Genomic DNA, 18,365 nt, shown 5'->3' on the forward strand with positions numbered 1-18,365 from the left:
TATATGGTATGAGGTACAAGTCCAGCCTCTTTGCATATGACTTCCTAGTCTTTTCAACCCCATTTGTTGAAGACTGCTTTATGTCTTTGAATGGTCTTGGCATCCTTGTCAAAAATTAGTTGGCCATAGATATATGAGTTTATTTCTTGGGGCTCTCAATTATTCTCCCTTTGTTTATATATCTACACTTGTGCCAGGCTGTTTTGATGACCAGAGCTTTGAATTACTTTTTTATTTTTAAAATTGTATTTATTCATTTATTTATTTGTTATGAGAGATTGAACCCAAGGACACTTAACCACTGAGCCACATCCCAGACCTTTTTATTTTTCATTTTGAGACAGGGTCTCACTACGTTGTTTAGGGCCTCAGTAAATTGCTGACACTGGCTTTGAACTTGTGATCCTCCTACCTTAGCCTCCCAAGCTAAGCCTCCCAAGCTGTTGGGGTTATGTGCATGCACCACTGCACCTGGTGAATTAATTTTTTAAATGGGGAAATATAATTTCTTCATCTTTGTTTTGGTTTGGGGGATCTTTTGCAGTTTCATATGGGTCTGAGGATTGGTTTTCCCATTTCTGCAATTCATTCTTCTTTATTGGTGAGTGATAGGTATTATATGAATTTAAGCAGTTGGTCTCCTGTTGAGTATATTCAGTTGATGGAGAATGGGTAAATACATAGTCTATTCTTAAATATGTTTTATTTTTCACATTAATTAGGGTTTTTGTTTTTGTCAAGCTGTACAGTGAATTAATTTGTTCTTTAAAAGCATTTGTTGCTAAGGAATCAGTGGATTTTTAACTGTGTCTTTTACCTTTAGAAAATGATGTATTTTCTATACATAATATTCTTTGTTCATTATTTATACATGTTTTTATCAAGAAAAATCATCTTTGAAACTACTTTGCAAATAATTTTTCCTTTTTATTCACAGGTACCCTTTTTGTCTCCTTTGGAGGGCCATATTTATTTAAAAATAAACTGTCAAGTGAATTCAAGTGTCGAAGAAAAAGGTTTTCTAGTAAGTACTATCACTTAATCTTTATTTTCCTTTTTCCATTTTATAAAACACAGACTTGGTTACCCATAGGAATGATTAAGTGATAAATTGGTTCAATAAAGATTTGTTGCATATCCTCTATATGCCAATCACTGAGCTAGAATACAATAGGCCATAAAAAGCAATCACTCTACTAAGGAGCTTTTAGTTCACTAGCAGGAAATACAAGTGAACAGAGAAGTATAATATACTACTACAGTAGGAGAAAGCACAGGGTGTGTGTGTGTGTGAGCTGGCAAAATACCTGTCCTGTGGTGGAGAGGGTTGAAGGAAGCTACTGGAAGAAGTAACTTCTAAACTACTCACTGAATAAGTTAGGGGAAAGAGAGAAGTTTTCCATATAAGGGGAGCAGGTACAGTGACCTGGAGGGCCTTTCCTCTCTTAGCCCCACCTGCAGAAAAGAAGCATGATACACTTGGGCAATTACAGGTATTTCAGGATAGCTAGAACTCTGCATTTGAGTTAAGGGGAGTGGTGGAGGGAGGAGAGTGACTAGGAAGCAAAGTATGGTTAGAGGAAATGGACAAAGTGTTAAAGGTCGTTTTAAAGGTTTTGGGCTTTATTCTGAAGCAAGTGGGTCATTGTAAAGGATTTTAAACAGAGGAAAACACTAAATTTGGGGTTTAGAAAAATCATTTTGACAGGACATGTGGAACATGATTTGAGAAAGCCCAGTTAGGATATAGGTACTATATGTGAGAGATGATGGGAACCACAGGTAGGATGCAGGGAATGGCCCATCAGGCAGACGGGAAGAAGGAAGCAGGCAGACACGAGTGATTTGGCTCTAGGGAGTGGGAAAGCACAAGTCAAAAATGGTGCTCCCTGCTTTGCACATCTGGGGTGGCAGGGCTACTGCTGAGGTAAAGGACCCTTCCGGAAGAGCCAAGTATGTCCCTTCTTCCCACATTTGGGGTGGGAGGTGATATATTCTCCCCCAACATTTTATTTGAGAAATGGCAAACAAATAGCAATATGGATAGAATTTTACAATGAACATCCATCTACCCACTCTTTAGATTTTATCTTAAACCTGTAACATTCTTTACTATCCTTATTTTATCACATATCTCCTGTCCAGCCATCCTCTGTCATTTTTGGAAGAATTTCAAAGTATATTGTAGACATTAAGGACTTTACCCTAAAACTTAATTGTATTTTCCCTGAGCTTTGACAAATACATAGATCCCGTGTAATCCAAATTTCTATTAAGATTTAGACTTTTATCCCAGAAAGTTCCTTCATGCCTGTTCCCAGTCAATTCTTGCTTGCAGTGGTAAGTTTTTAATGAGCTGGGTTTTAAACTATTTGAGTTTTAGATGATTAGAGATGTGTTTTCAGAGATCAGGGTTTGGAACTCTGGGTATATGTTGTAGTGGAGATAGAGGTTTGAATGTCTGCAGTGTAGTAACGGAAACCCAGGGTCAGTGAGAGAAGCAGACCAGGGGGAGCACTGACATTTAAAGGACAGGCTGGAGACCACAGGGTAGGAAATGGAGAATTTAATGTCTTGGTTGCCAAGGGGAGGGAAGAGAGGGGTTGAAGGAGGTAGTGGCCAAGTTAGAGAAGAACCCGTCATGACTGCTGGACTCAAGGTGGTCATTTCAGCCTTGGCAAGACAAGCTAGATCACAAGTGGTTCTGGAGCTGGTGGGAGGTGAGGAGGGAGAGCGGGAGCAGCTCTTGGAAACAAAGTTTGGTAGCAAGTGGGAAAAGAAAGAAGAGTGAGAGTGCTATTTGTAGAGGTCTGTAGGGTGAAAGAGGGATTTGGTCCACATTTTATTAGGATGGGAGAAACTTGAGCAGCTTTAAATATAAGTGAATGACTTCTAACAGGACCCAAAGAAGTTAAAGATAGAAGCCTTGGGCAACCTGAATTAGGATAATTCATGAAGCAAGGTCATGAGAGGGGATGAAATGATCTCCAGCCACAATTCCTGGGATCAGTCTGTACAGAATTATACTTTTTCTGTCATCAGAGAATAGTATGTGTGTGGAATACATAGAAAATTGTGTTTGTGGTAAAAATCTAATTGGTTTTCTCTGTGACACAGAACTTGAATGATATGAGGGATGTTATAAATCGTTTTGCAATTACTATTGAAAGGTTCAGAAAGAAGAGCTAGACTATTAAAAAAAAAAAGCTCACATGGCCTAGGTAAATCAGACTTCATAAATAACACTTCCTACAGATATCATGCAGTTTTTCCTTCCTTGCTAGCTTCTTCAGTAATAAATTCAGTAGGTGGCACTAGATAGTCTTGAAAAGCATTTTAAAATAAATTTCTGATTTTAAAGCCATGTTTACCTACTGACCTTTTAACGTAAATATTTTTACATTTTATTGTAGACACCCTTAACAACTGATAGGTTTTATTCTAGTAGCCAGTTCATTTGCATATAATGTGTGACCTATTTAATTTTTGAGCTATGCTCTTAACTAGTCTTGAATCTTAAAGCCATTCTTATTATACCCACAGTCACAGAAATGAAGGAAGAGCTCAGAACTCCCTCATATAACTCTGTCCCCTGCCTAAACAGTACATTTTAATCACTCCTACCTTTTATAAAAATTAGAGATTGTAACTGAAATGAAAGCTATTTGGTTCAGTTTCCTTTCCTGCTGTGCCACAGTTAACTGGGAGGAATCCTATAACTAGAGACACTGGTACCTGGCTCTGAATCAGTGTGGGTCCAGCCTAGCCTTGACTGATGACACCAGAAAGGCATTTTGGATAGGCAGCTAGAAGGTGCCACCAGTTTTGCCTTGTGATTGTGTGTTGTCACTTAATTTTTTCCAACCCTCATTTCCTCAGCTATAAAGATGAAAAGCCTGTCTTATTCGTCTCTAATCATAGTAGGATATGATAATAACTGGCCTGTTCTTCACCAGCACTTCCCTTGTCTATTACCTTCATGATGTAAAAGTGCACATAGACACAGGAGGGAGCTTGTGAGTCACCTGTATTAACTTGTGCTTGGGATGGAAATAAAATAACAAGATTTTTTCTTCCTTAACTATGAGCGGTGTTGTTCAGAGGAAGCATGTGTTGGGAAAAAGCATGAGCTAGGGGGCAGAACAAAGGTAGGACAAGAGGAATATGACTGGACCTCATACATTTGAGGTTTCTATCTATCATGGAAACATCTCATACAAGCTGCCTTTGCCAAATTCACATAAATCAGTAAATTTGAGAGTATTGCAGGGTTTGTATAAGGATTCGTCGAGTTAATGTACAAACATGTTCTTGGAATAGTGTGCCTCACGGCAAGAATCAAATAATACTGTTGTTTTTTCAGCTACCCAACAATCAGAAAGGTAAAGTTGTGACTTAAAGATGTAGAAACCTTGATGCCTTCTGAAATCAAACACAAAGATGCCTTTGGATTATCTGCATTGGGGGACAGCGTAGTAGGACCTGCCCCTTATTTTTATAGTTTTATGGATATGGGCTAATCTGTTTATACTTAGTCTGTTTATACTTAGTGTTGTGCTACAACAGGAAAGCTTAATGTTTGTGACATAGACTAGATGAACTGAAATATTCATTCTCTGACCCTTCAAGGAAAAATTTTGCCAACCCATGATCTTCAGCATTGTTACATCTTTTTCTTGCCTTTTTTTTTTTAATGTAAAAGTTCCTAAAGGATTTTTAAAATTTAAAGTGAGAAGTTTATATAAATTAGGGCTCTGTTAACTACAACTGAAAAATAGCAGAGGAAAAGCCTCCCAACTTCTACTTATATTATTTAAGTGGACGTACTTGCTCATTACCTGTTTAGCAGTTTGGTCTGTAACCAGCACTACTCTTCAACCTATCCTTATGATGCCACCTGCATTCCCGAAACGCCTGACTGCAGGGAGACGCCACTTCCAAGTGCACCTCATGGCCAGGCAGTGGATTTAAGTGTCATGATGTTTATCACAGTGACCCATCGAGGCCTGTGATCATGAGTCAACTTTTCTAATCCTTTTAGAAAATCTGTTGTAAATAGGAATAAAATGCCAGTCTTCCATATGGAGATAGGTTTAACTTAGTATCCTATCACTAGTTTTTTAATGTAGAAGACATCATTTTCTCATTTCATTATACTTTTCAACACTTGCACTTCTCTTTTGTTTAAGGAACATTTGATGAGGGATATCATGCTTGTGAAAACTCTGAAGTTATGTAGAAATGTTTATTTGAGGTTAACATCTAGGTGTCATTAAATGCTTTTAAGTGATATTTGTTATCTTCTGATGTGAACAATCTGCAATTTTCATTACAAAGTAAAAAGATATGATAAAAATAATACAAATAGATTTTGACATGAAATGTGACAACATGAAGTTGAAGATACAGAACTGGCATTTCAGAGTTTGGTCATTTTCCTCCAGTTTCTCAAGTCAGCATTTCAATTGACTTTTCCAGACCATATTCGAAGACGTTAGTGGTTTTGGTGCCTGGCATCGAAGATGGTGTGTTCTTTCTGGCAACTGTATCTCTTATTGGACTTACCCTGATGATGAGAGGCGAAAGGTAATTTACGTAGTACTGATCAGTGGTGAAAAGCTCTGATTGGTTTCCATGTGGTGTTTCTTGCAGGTGTTCCCTCTGTTCCCTCACCTACCGAGTTGCTCCCTTGCATGTACTTACAAGCCAATAAAATGTTCTTGCTGCAGTCCTCTCTGTGTGAAGAGTTTATATCCTGTCCATTGCTTATGATTTGATCATAAGTTTTCCTTCTTTTCTCTTGGAATGTTTCACAATACTTTTGTTGACATTTTCAGTTGGAAATATGTTTAATTCTTTTTTATATTTTGCCTGGGACAAACCAGTAATAGAAAATCAGCTATAGAAATACAATGGTATATATGAACAATGGAATATTATTCAGCCATAAAGAATAATAAAATCATGGCATTTGCAGGTAAATGGATGGAGTTGGAGAATATTATGCTAAGTGAGATAAGCCAATCCCAAAAAAACCAAGTCTGAGTGTTTTCTCTGATAAGTGGATGATGATACATAATGGGGATTGGGGGAGGGGGTAAGGGAAGAATGGAGGAAGGATGGATTATGTAGAGGGAAATGTGGGGTGGGAAGGGGGCGGGGGGAAGAAAAGATAATGGAATGAGACAAACATCATTACCCTATGAACGTGTATGATTACACAAATGGTGTGACTCTACTTCGTGTACAATGAGAGAAATGAAAAGTTGTACCCTACAATGAATCAAAAAAAAAAAAAAAAGAAAGAAAGAAAGAAAAAGAAATACAGTATTTTGGTATTGTTTGTAAAACTTAATAATAAGGTTTTGTTTGACAAATTGTATCTCATTTTAAGAGAACTTAATGATATTGCTGAAGTATATTATTTATTATCCCTGACTAGAAAACAGAAATAAGCTGAATTAAGGAAAACTATCCATAATAGATAATTATTATTTCTATTTTGGTTGTATATCCTTCTAACCTTAAAATATCTAATACATAATAATAATTATATTTTCATTTATGGATTTTTTTGAAACAAAAAACAGCCCTTTTTTTCTTTCTTTTTTTTTTCCTCCTGCACTGGGGAATGAACCCAGGGCCTGAGTATACTAGGCAACCATGTACACTGAGCCACACCTCCAGCCCAAAGCAACACTTTTTATTTGATTATATGCGTTGACATCTTTCCACATCAACAAAGACACATCCATAATGTTGTGTTTAGTAATTATTAAATAGTATTACATTTTGGTCATTAAAATTATTAGTATTTTAAGAATATATTGTGAAATGTTTAAGATATTAAAAAAGGCATAAAAGCCATTATTTCAGTCAACTTCAGTTATCAGTCCAGTTGAAGCACTGTATGTAGTTCACCACCATAGAGATAACCCTATGCTAAAATTGCTTTGTGTTCCTATGTATTTCTTTGTCATATATATGTAACATGTTATTGCAATTGCATATTTTTAAACATTATACAAATAATATGCTGTAAATAGTCTACAACTTGCTTTTTGAGGTCAATATGTTATGTAAAGTTAGTCTAGGTAGATATGTGTAGGTCTAGTTTCTTTTTATCTGCAGTATAGTATTCCATTGTAAGACCACATCATACTTTATTCATTCTCCTACTTAGAAATACTTAGATAATTTTCACATCATTGCTATTACAAGTAGTATTGGTGCTTCTTAAATACATGGATAAGAGTTCTGGGTTATAGGATTTTTCATATATTCAGCTATTTCATCAAATGATTCTTGAAAGTGGTTGTACAATTTTCTGTTCCCACCAAGATGTATATGTTTTCCTATACTTGCTGACACTTGATATGTCAGCCTTTTAAACTTTTGTGAGTATGACAGCTGCAAAGTATTATCTGTTATTTTATATATCCTTGATTACTAGAGGAAGCATCTTTTCTTATTTGTGTGGCCATTTTCTCTTCTTTCATTTGATTTTTCTATATATTTTAGCCATTTCCATCTTTTTTTTATAAATTGTAATTATATTTCTTTAGTCTTTGGCTTGGCATATCTTTTATCATTACAGGGTTTTATTACTTACCAAAGTTTTTGATGTTAAGGAAATAAAATCCGTTAACCTATTGTGTTGTTTGTTTTTGTGGCAGCGGAGTTGAACCCAGGGCCTTGTGCATGGTCAGCAAGCACTCTCCCATTGAGCTATATCCCCAGGTCTTTATGGTTTTTTGAGTCTTAAAAAAATCATTCTTTCCCTATAATCAAAAAAATTTCTCTTATATTGCCTTCTACAAAGTTTTATACTACCCACTTAATTTATCTAGAATTGATTTTTGTGGAGGAGGGCCTGGATAACAAATTTTGCCAGCATTATTGAATGGTCAGTCCTTTTCCCACTGATTCACAGTGCTATTTCTGGCAAGTATTAAATATATTTATGTATATATCTAAGATATAATTATGGGTAGGTTTATGTTTTAGCCTTTCTATTCGATTTCCTTTTCTCTGTTTTTTCTCTATCCCAATCACAATAACTATGTTTTTAAAATAAATCTTAGTACCTGTTTAGGCAAGTCTCCTAATTTATTCTTTTTGTATGTGTGTGTGTGTTGGGGATTGAACTCAGGGACACTCAACCACTGAGTCACATCCCCAGCCCTATTTTGTATTTTATTTAGAGACAGGGTCTCGCTGAGTTGCTTAATCCCTTACTTTTGCTGAGACTGACGTTGGATTTGTGATCCTCCTGCCTCAGACTCCTGAGTCACTGGGATTACAGGCATGTGCCACTGCACCTGGCTCCTAATTTATTCTTATTCAACATTGTATTACTCTTTTTAACGCTTGCTTTTCTCTATCTCTCTCTTGCACATGCACACACACGAAAATGTATATATTTTGCTTTCTAAAATTAAAATATTCATATATACAAAACAATATAATGTACTCTTAGCTTTGGTAAGTATTAATTTTCAAGTTTAATTTTTGTCTCCAAAACATACTTATTATTTTTTCTTGTTTTGTTGAGGTATTTTAAAGCAAGTACCAGGCTTCATATTAAATCATTTCATCTGTGTGAGGCTATAGGTTCCTACATTGGCAAGTGCCCCAAGGGTAACCAGGGTTTCAGGCTAGCTTACTATTCAGCACTCTCTCCTCCTCATTGATTTTGGCTTTTGATGATTTCTTTTATTCTTTTAAGTTCAGTTATCTAGAATTTTTGAGGGATTATACAACAGGAGGATTTTCATACTATTTAGTTTTCCATATTTTCTGGAAACATTGCATCACAATTTACTACCAATGTATGGCCTCCATTACTATCTATTAATTTGTTTTGAATTTTTTTTTCTGTTGTGAAAAAATAGTGGCTACATATGCATAAACATCTTTGTTTTCTTATATATTTGCTTAGTACAAATTTCTTTTAAGTAGAATTGTAATTCAGAATATGCTTACTTGTAATGCTTTTTGATAGCTGTTATCTAATTGCCAGCCAGTCTTAGACCATTTTATACTTTTGGGACTAATCAACAGAGGATTTTACTGTTCTATGCAAACTTAGCCCATCTGTGGTTTTGAAATCTTATGTTTTATTTTAATTCTTAAAATTACTAAGAGATTTGACAGTTTTATTGGTTTCCCATTTTGGGGACGATTTGGTCTTATGAATTTTTATCTCCATTTAGTTCACATAGCATGGAAATGACTTACCTTCCAATTGCTTGGCCTTATCTTTTAGAGATACTAAAAAATATTTACTCATAAAGCAAGATGTCTAAGCTTCCTTTTATTGAAAGGGGTGAAAAGGGTGAGGTATAGGCAAAAGGGAGTTGAATATATGTATTTAATTGTTGAAGCTGGTTGAGGTAGGGAATTATATACTGTTCTTTATATTTTCTGTTTGAAGATTTCCATAATAGTAGTTTTGTTTATTTTAGGTTCATAGAATAGTTAGTAACAGCCAACAGTTGGTATTTTTGGTTTCCATGTTTATGAGCAGCAAGAAACAATAATAAATATTGAATATGTTCCTTCATCCCCAGTGTAAATAAATCTTAACTCTTTTTAAAGAAGTTTTTAATTTTAAGTGACAAGTAATGACTGAGTCTATTTAATGGGGTACAATGTAATGTTTTCAATATATGTATACACTGTGCAATGTTCAAATCAAGCTAAATTAGAGTATCACCTCAAATATTTATCATTCATTTCTGCTGAGAACACTTATAAAATCCAATTTTACTATTTTAAAAATATACATTATTATTATGTGTAGTTATTATGCTATGCAATAGAATTTATTCCTCTTGCCTAACTTTAACTTTGTTCCTGTTGATCAATTTTGCCCCTTTCCATGTTTACTCCCTTCCCTTCCCCAGCCTCTGGTAACCACTGTTCTATTCTCTACTTCTATGAATTTGACTTTTTTAGATTCCACATGTAAAAGTGAGATTATGTGCTATTTGCCTCTCTGTGCCTGGCTTATTTCACTTAACATAGGTACCTCTAGGTTCTTCCATGTTATCCCAAATGACAAAATTTCCTGTTTTCTTTTAAGGCTGAGTAGTATCCCATTTTAAAATTCATTCATTTGTTAATGGACACTTAGGTTGTTTCCATACTGTGGATATTGTGAATAATCCTGCAGCAAACATCAGAGTGCTGACATCTCTTTGACATACTGATTGCAGTTCCTTGGGTATATGCCCAGTAATGGGATTACTGGATTATATGGTCATTCTATTTTTAGTTTTTTCAGGAACTTCCATACGCTTTTCCAAAATGGCTATTTTTATTTACAATATCACCAACTGTGTGTGTGTGTGTGTGTGTGTGTGTGTGTGTGTGTGTGTGTGTGGTTACAAACAGTTGTTCTCTTTCACCTTTTTGATACTAGCCAATTTAACAGGTGTGATGTGATATCTCATCGTAGTTTTGATTTACATTTCCATGATGGTTAGAAATTACCAGGGCATTTTTTTCCCATATATTTAATTTCCCATTTTGGGGAAATTTAACTTTTAAGTTAATGGCTTTTTAATTTTAATTTGTAACAACTTAAAAACTGCTTAGTGCTTACTGACTTAGTTTTGTATGTTCTACTAATATATTTTAAATTTATTTTTAAAGAATCCCATAGGAAGGATAAATCTGGCCAATTGTATCAGCCATCAGATAGAACCAGCCAACAGAGAATTTTGTGCAAGACGAAATACTTTTGAATTAATTACTGTCCGACCACAGAGAGAAGATGATCGGGAGACTCTTGTCAGCCAATGCAGGGACACACTCTGTGTCACAAAGTATGTATTAGCCTTTTATTTTTTCTGTCAACTAAGTAATTGATTACCCACGTTGTTCTTACCACTGTGAGAAATATCAGATGATCTTTTGACTTTGGAAAGGGAACAGCCATAGTGAGGAAACACACAGCAGTAAGAGAACAATCTATAAACTAATATAGTGAAGAAGTATTTAACATTCAGGTTATATCCCAGCTAATCATGTTTTCTAATATGCTCACAGTATAAGCATTTTCAGGCATTTTTAATCTTTGGGTTAAGTTTAGAGATTTCGTGTGTAGCTGAGAAGTCAAGCTTTATTTAAGAAAATTTGATACATTCCTTCCTTTTCATTACAGAAATACCCTCATTTAACCCAGTGATTTACAAAAACAATCTTATTCTGCACATTCCTGGTTAAAGTTAAGAGAATAAACTCTTGGGAATATCACTTTTTTGATAACCTTTAGCTTAAGATGCAAAATCTTATTGCTAAGGGTCTAACATAGCTTCTTTTGCATGAATGACCCAAGAAGTTTGAAGACTCACTTCAATGTACAAAGTTATAATTAGGCACAAAAGTTAGAATTTGACAAAAATCTTTGTTTATCAGACTGCTGCTGGATATTGAGGGCAAGGGAGATGGTAGCCTTAACTCACTGAGTTCCTAATATGAAAATCTTAGAAAGTTGCAGCCAGAGACATTATACCAAAATAGAACAATGCTCCCCAGAGCCTGCCAATTTATTTTAAAATAACCAGGGGACCCATTTGGAAATTCTTGATGAGTAGATTGCTTCCAGATTAATGCATGTTAGCTCATCCATTCCTTTCCTTCAGGGATGTTCAACAGTAGTGTCAGACAGGACAGGAGAGGCAAAATGGGTTTATGATTATTTTGCTTGATAGCTGCCGCATGGCTGGTCATTGAGAGAACCAAAGTTCAGTACCTAAATAGTTCTGACCACAACAGCCCACTTTATCTCTTATAAATCTTACTCATAATTTTTCATATAATCTTTTCATTTACTTGCTGCATAAACCCTTCTATACCTCTCCTTGGGACTTCCCCTGTAGTAGAAGTACTAGATTCCATGTTGCTCTAATTATTCTGTTTGTTTATGTGCAGTTTTTCTTACCACATTATCATAACTTGGTTGTGTGCTGCTTTTGCCCAGGCATATTCTCAGTTTCTAGTCATGGCCATCTTCAGCTTTGCTTGGGGGTTTAAAAGTTATTTTACTTTTTTGATCATAACAATAAACTACACTACACATTTAAACTAGAAATACCTTATCACATGTGGAGGCAGTATTTTATAGTGGAGCTTTGAAGTCAACAGACCTAAGTGGGCTTTTTTTATTTGTTTTTGGCACTGGGGATCAAACCAGTAAGCCACACCTCTGGCTCCACAAACCTAAGTTTAAATCCTGACTTGGTAACTTAATAAGTGTAACCATGGCAGGTCACTTAACTTTGCTAGTTCCCTGAATTCTCCTATGTCAAAAGGGAAAAAGAAACTCCATAGAGTAACAATAGAGATTAATGAATGGATACACTTAGCATAGTGTTGAGTCCATGAAATGAGCTCTACAAATGGTCACTGTTATTTCAAGTAATATTCTTTTAATTAACATTTATGAGATGGTATTCATTTTTGCACCATTTCTAGTATAAATGAGAAATTGTAAAGGCACAGAGTGACTTCAGCATAAAACCCTTTAACAGCTAGCTATTCTCTAGAAGGATGGTCCAGCTGGGACTTAGGGAACTCTCCCTTTCCTTACTCTTGCTCACCCTATCAACTAGTTATTCATTCAACTTGTAGCTGCATATGGATGCAAGGAAGAGATTTCTAATATGACAAAAGTCTTAGAACCTTTAGATAATTTAAGTACCACCATGTTCTACCAACACAGTAGGACAAAAATAATGGGTAACACTGCACAGTAGCATCACCTGTAAAGGCAGGTTAAGATCCATGAGCGTCCAGCTTTTAGGGAGCCTGAGTCTCAAGGATATTGGTATCTCAGATTTGGGCCTGTGGTGATCTTATTAGGAAGCTGCCTATACTCAGTGGGTGTCCCACACTGCTGAATTATCCAGCCCAGACTGCCTGTATGAAACACCTTCTTTGGTTGAAACATTTACCAAATGTAGTTAGTGTGAGTTATATCAGCTAACCAGACCGGGGATAATTTTACTGTATTATACTTAGAGAAACACCTCATTTTGTGGCTTTTGATTAGCACTCACTAGAAGATGTTAAGAATAATTCTTCTTACTGGTTTATTTAGGCATTTTTTCTTCTTGTTTTTCTTAGCAAGAATACTTGAAGGTATGGAATGGGGTGGAAGATATTCTGACTTCTGTTTGTTTGTTCCTGTAGGAACTGGCTGTCTGCAGATACTAAGGAAGAGCGAGATCTCTGGATGCAAAAACTCAATCAGGTTCTTGTTGATATTCGCCTCTGGCAACCTGATGCTTGCTATAAACCTATAGGAAAGCCTTAAAAATGTTTCTGTACCATGTAGAGGTTTTTTTGAGCTGTGTCATAAATGTATCTTAAGAAAACACATTTAAGAGCATCAGATTTGCTGATTGCATTTAATGCTTTAAATAAGAGGGTTTGTGCAAATATTCACTACATATTATGCAGTATTTATATCTTTTATATGTAAAACTTCAACTGATTTCTCATCTCTCATTCATAAATAATTGGAAGGCAATTCATTATAGTTGACCTTGATCAATCTAAATAGAAAAATCTCATTGTTCTAGAAATCTAATTATCCAGATATTCACGACAATTTTTTTTTTTTTTTTTTTTTTTAAAGTTGGAAGTCCTGAGTTATCTTCTTGGAGCAGTGGGTCTCCAAATAGCAAGGTCTTCCAGGGGTTGGAGATAGAAACCCCTGGTTTGGTGATTCTTTCTCTAGCTTTGGTAGTTTTTTGAAAGCTTGTTCCCAGGGTACTGAAAAAAAATGTTTTTCTGAGGGACTTTACAGAAACATTTTTAGTAATGGAGATGAGAACTTTTTCAAATAGCAAATGTATGTTAGTTTAAAGCTTGAGGCTGCATTTAAAAAAGAGATAAAGACATAGGGAGCATTTTGTGAGATTTGGGGGTTAAATATTTTATATAGATGAGTCAATAATCACAAGGTTTATATTTCCCCAGTTACTATCTATGCAGTGTGGTGCACATTTTTCATAGAAGTCAGGCTTTATTGAAATAATCTTTTGCCATGTAGCTTATAGACTTCTCAATATTACCATATTAATTATTTCTGCTCCTATAACAAGAACAAATGTAAAATTGAAGAATCTTGATATTAAAAGAAATACTTTTACCAAGCTGCTATGGACTAATACTTTGTTTGCCAAAGTTCTTGTCTTTTTTTTTTTTTTTTTCATGTCTATGTGTGACAGTGTCTTGAAACTATTTTGAAATTATTCAGAAAATTATTATGTCATGTATTGCCTTTAAAAACCTAATACTTTTTTATTATAAAATACGTAAAACATAGTCTCAACTTTTAAATACACTGAATTTTTTCTTTGAATTGTTAGAAGTTGTTTATGATTTCATTTCTAAACACTAAATTCTGTCACTTGTCATTTTATTTTTTATTCATTCAAATGTGCTCTTTCTTATGTATGTTATAAAAATATATTTTATGACCTTACCTAAATAAATACTTGTAAATGGCTTATGGAATTGGTTATTTAAGAAGTATTGTGTGTGCTGCTCTGTATCTCCAGGCTCTGGGGCTTCTTGAGGGAATTATCCTGACAGTATCTCATCTTTTTGTCTCTAGCCCAGAGATTAGCTTATTGTGTGATCCCAGGGTTGTTGTTAAATATGTAGATGGATGGAAGGGTTCCTTTCTGAGGCATATCAGCAAAATGTGAAATTAGATGTGCATTTGAGAAGCTGGTGGATGATTCTTAAGTGTTTAGTAGAGACTGAGTAGATGAGGGACATCAACGCCAAAACAGAGCATAGGTGTGATGAGACCAATGAGATGTTTCCTTATTTTTATTGATAGACTTGTATTTATTTTTGAACAGTCACTGCATATGGTGGTACACAATGCAAGAGGCACAAAGAAGTTAAAGTGAAAAATCTTATGTTTCATAACTACTTTTACCTGTTTTTGTGTGTCTTCCCAGAGGACACTAAACATATTACTTGATAGATTATATGCTTGTTACCTAGAGTTGTAGTCTCTAGTTCCATATGTGCTATTTATTATTAGTTAAAGAAAAAAAAAAAAAAAACAAGAGTACCTATCCTTTAGAGATTGTATATATAAAGTATATTTTTAGTATATATAAAGTATATACAGTTCAATTTAGGAAGAAATTTAGGTTAAGGTGATTATAGAAAATAAAGATAGACATATTCCACCAAATAGTGGAAAATACTAGACTGACATTTTCACTGTCATCTGTCTAAAGGGACTTTATTGAAATCATTACAGTGGATAAGATTGTTCAGGGAGTATAATGTGGAAAGAAAAACAATAATTAAAGAAACATGTTCTTTAGCAGAAAAGGGAGTAGCAATAATTATCCTCTGTGAAAAAAGAATAATAGTGTAGTCTCGTGAGGCCAAAGAACACCCTTAAGATTCTGACCACAAAATCAGAAGACAGGTTAATAAAAATGTGAACTCACGTTTCCAGCAGTGAATTTAATAAATAAAATGATTTAGATAAAAATCAGGTTATAATAAAATTTGTGATTGCATAAAAAAGAGTCCTTGGCTGGGGTGTGATTCAGTAGAGCATTTGCCTTACATGCCTGAGGCTGTGGGCTCAATCCCCAGCACTCCAAACAAAGGAACAAAAACCCCTGTCTTACAAATGTGTATAAAGAAGGGCAAAATATAGGCAGCAGATGAGGAGAAAATAGTCACAAAACACTAATACTTAATAATTAAAGAATTAATATGCAAGACATATAAAGAGCTCCTATGATTTTCTATCATTGTTTGATCATTTACCATGTGCCAGGTGTTATTCTCGGTATTGTTGCATTATCTCATATAATCTTTACATGACTATGAAATTGGCCTTGTCACAAAAACTTAGGTAGCTTTTCTGAGGCCACACAGTCCTGGATGCAAACCCCACACTCTACTCCAGAATTCATATACTGTATTATTACACTGTGCTATTTCTCAAGTTAGTACAAAAGTTTAACTTAGAAGAGAGCAGGAAAACTTTAGGTGAGGAATCACCAGTTTATACCCTTTATAGTTGCATAGCTTTCGTAACTTTCAGGAATCTTGCAAACATCCATAAATTCTAAGTTTATTTATTATAAGCAATCCTTTACCATCCAAGACCCACTAAAAGCATTCCTTAGATAAAAGTCCTCTTAGCAAATATCATTAGTCTATTTACCAATAGGTCCAGTTTTCAGCATGTTTACAACTCCTTAGACAAGCTTGCATGTGAGCAGAGAGAAACATAAGGAATGAGTTACAATATAGTTTTTAAAGGAAAAACAAATAATGTGAAAATCCATCAACAGGGAAGAAAATTAAAAAATAATCTTCCAGTCCATTAAGAGGAAATTATGGTATACTTTTCCCACAAAACATTATATATTGTCCCAGTTGGGCGTTTCCCTTAACAACCCAATATCCTGTAGCCTCTACTGAGTCTTCTACTTACTCAGTTTTTCATCCTGATTTTAATTTTCAAAGAGTCCATAAGTCCATATGCATGAGCAATACATGAAAATATTTTCAATGTAAACAAATCAATCTAGAAACATTCCCAAGTCAAAGCATTCCTCCACCCAATGCTGCTTCCAACTCCTTCCCATTTGCAACTTGGTGTGGTTCCTCCCATATTTTTATCTCTAGCTATGTGCTTCTGTTATGGGTAGTTTCATTTTGCATTGTATATCCCTTTTTCCCCACAAATTGTTCTGGATCTTTTTCCAAGTTTTTTATATTCAGGCTTGCTTCATTCTTTTTGATCACTACTTGGCATTTCGTGGGAAAAGTATACTGTAATTTCCTATTAATGGACTTGAAGATTAATTTTCTTCCCTGTTGATGGATTTTCAGGTTATGTTCGGTTGTTTCTTTTAAAACTGGGTGATAGGACCCAGAAGAGAGATGGAATGTAGAGCCCCATGTCAGCAATCAGCAATTGTCATGGTAACTTTTTAAGTACTAAAGAAACAGGGTACCTGAGGCAGCTGTGGAATGATCTGTAGGCCCTTCTTGTGACTGGCCAACAGGAGACAAATCAAGGCAGGGGCAACTGTAGTGTGGAATAATTGAGCAACTGCTTCAGAATATGAAGTCAGGACAAGGCCAGCCTTAGCCCACAAGGAGACTGCAGAGGCATGTAGGGCAGAGATCTCTAATCTCTGAGTGTAAACCCTAAGAGACAAACCCTCCCTTCCATCATTAAAGGACATTTTTACTGGGATTTAAAATACAGAATTTTGTCTAAAGCTTCCTGGAAGGCTAAGTAATTTTTATCTGTTTAGCTTACTCCTTGAGAAAAATTGCATTTCAGAGGCACCATTTCTACCAGTAGAAGCCAAATTGCACTGAGGCAAGTTATGTGGCTTTTCATGAGTTCACTCATCCTATACTGTCTACCCTCAATCTGCCAAATAGATGATTGAGATGCTTATTTTTATTTTATTCATACCTAATAATTTATTTTGAAGTCAAAGCCATATTTAAATGTGGTATAAATTTTTATATTTATTAAGAGAGCTTACAGTTCAATAGGCTGAGAAACCCCACTCCCAGGCCATTTAAATGTATTTTTACTGCATTCTCTTGGAAAGAAAATATTGCAAAGAGCTAGCAAATAGTAAAAGAGAGATGAATGGTAAAAGGGTGTTCTTACTTTAGAGAACAAAGGTGATTGTGCTTTCATTCAATTTGTTGGAAATAATTGAACTGGTGGACCTAAATAATCAAAATCTATTTTTGTCTTTAGCTTTTAGAAGTTCAATGTATCTTAGCATGAATTTCTTTAAGTTTATTCTTTAGGTTTCTTGGTTTCCTGAAGTTTTAGATTTATATTTTGTCACTGCTTTGGGAAATGTTTAGCCATTATTTCTTCAAGCACTTTTCAGGTCCCACCTCATTCTCTCCTTCCTGGACTCTGATGACATGAGTTTTCTTTTGGTAGAGTACGACAGGTCCCTGATACTCTGTTCATTTTTTACCAATTTCTTCCTGTTGTTCTTTCTGTTGTTCAGAATGGGCAATTTCTTTTGTCCTTTCTTCCAGTTCACTAATAATACTTTCTCTTTTCTCCATTCTGCTATTCAGCCATTCATAGAATTTTTTCCCCCCAGTCCTGGTGATTGAACCCAGCACCTCACATATACTAGGCAAGTGCCGTACTCTTGAGCACCTTTTATTTTTTGTTTTTAAGGCCGGGTCTCATTAAGTTGCCAAGGCTGACCTGGAACTTGTGAGCCTACTGCCTTAGCCTCCCTAGTATCCGAGATTACTGGGGTGCTCCGCTGTGCCTAGGCATCCAAAGAGTTTTAAATTTTGAT

The 18,365-nt window shown here is 35.2% G+C and overlaps 1 protein-coding gene across 3 annotated transcripts in view; it reads left to right on the top strand.

Annotated features, from left to right (window-relative positions):
- Positions 1–14,496, top strand: part of ANLN (anillin, actin binding protein) — a 68,664-nt gene extending 54,168 nt beyond the window's left edge. Inside the window, exons 22-25 of one of the 3 annotated variants that reach the window (XM_079151162.1) lie at positions 938–1,024; positions 5,479–5,586; positions 10,660–10,832; positions 13,201–14,496. In XM_079151162.1, coding sequence (XP_079007288.1) covers positions 938–1,024; positions 5,479–5,586; positions 10,660–10,832; positions 13,201–13,324 — 492 coding nt within the window. In that variant the 3' untranslated portion in view covers positions 13,325–14,496. The remainder of the gene's footprint in view (positions 1–937; positions 1,025–5,478; positions 5,587–10,659; positions 10,833–13,200) is intronic. The other 2 variants (XM_079151161.1, XM_079151163.1) reach the window with 2 other exon arrangements.
- Positions 14,497–18,365: the final 3,869 nt, after the last annotated feature.

Source organism: Sciurus vulgaris (genome assembly GCF_902686455.1).
Source record: "Sciurus vulgaris genome assembly, chromosome: 8".
Classification (NCBI taxonomy): domain Eukaryota; kingdom Metazoa; phylum Chordata; class Mammalia; order Rodentia; family Sciuridae; genus Sciurus; species Sciurus vulgaris.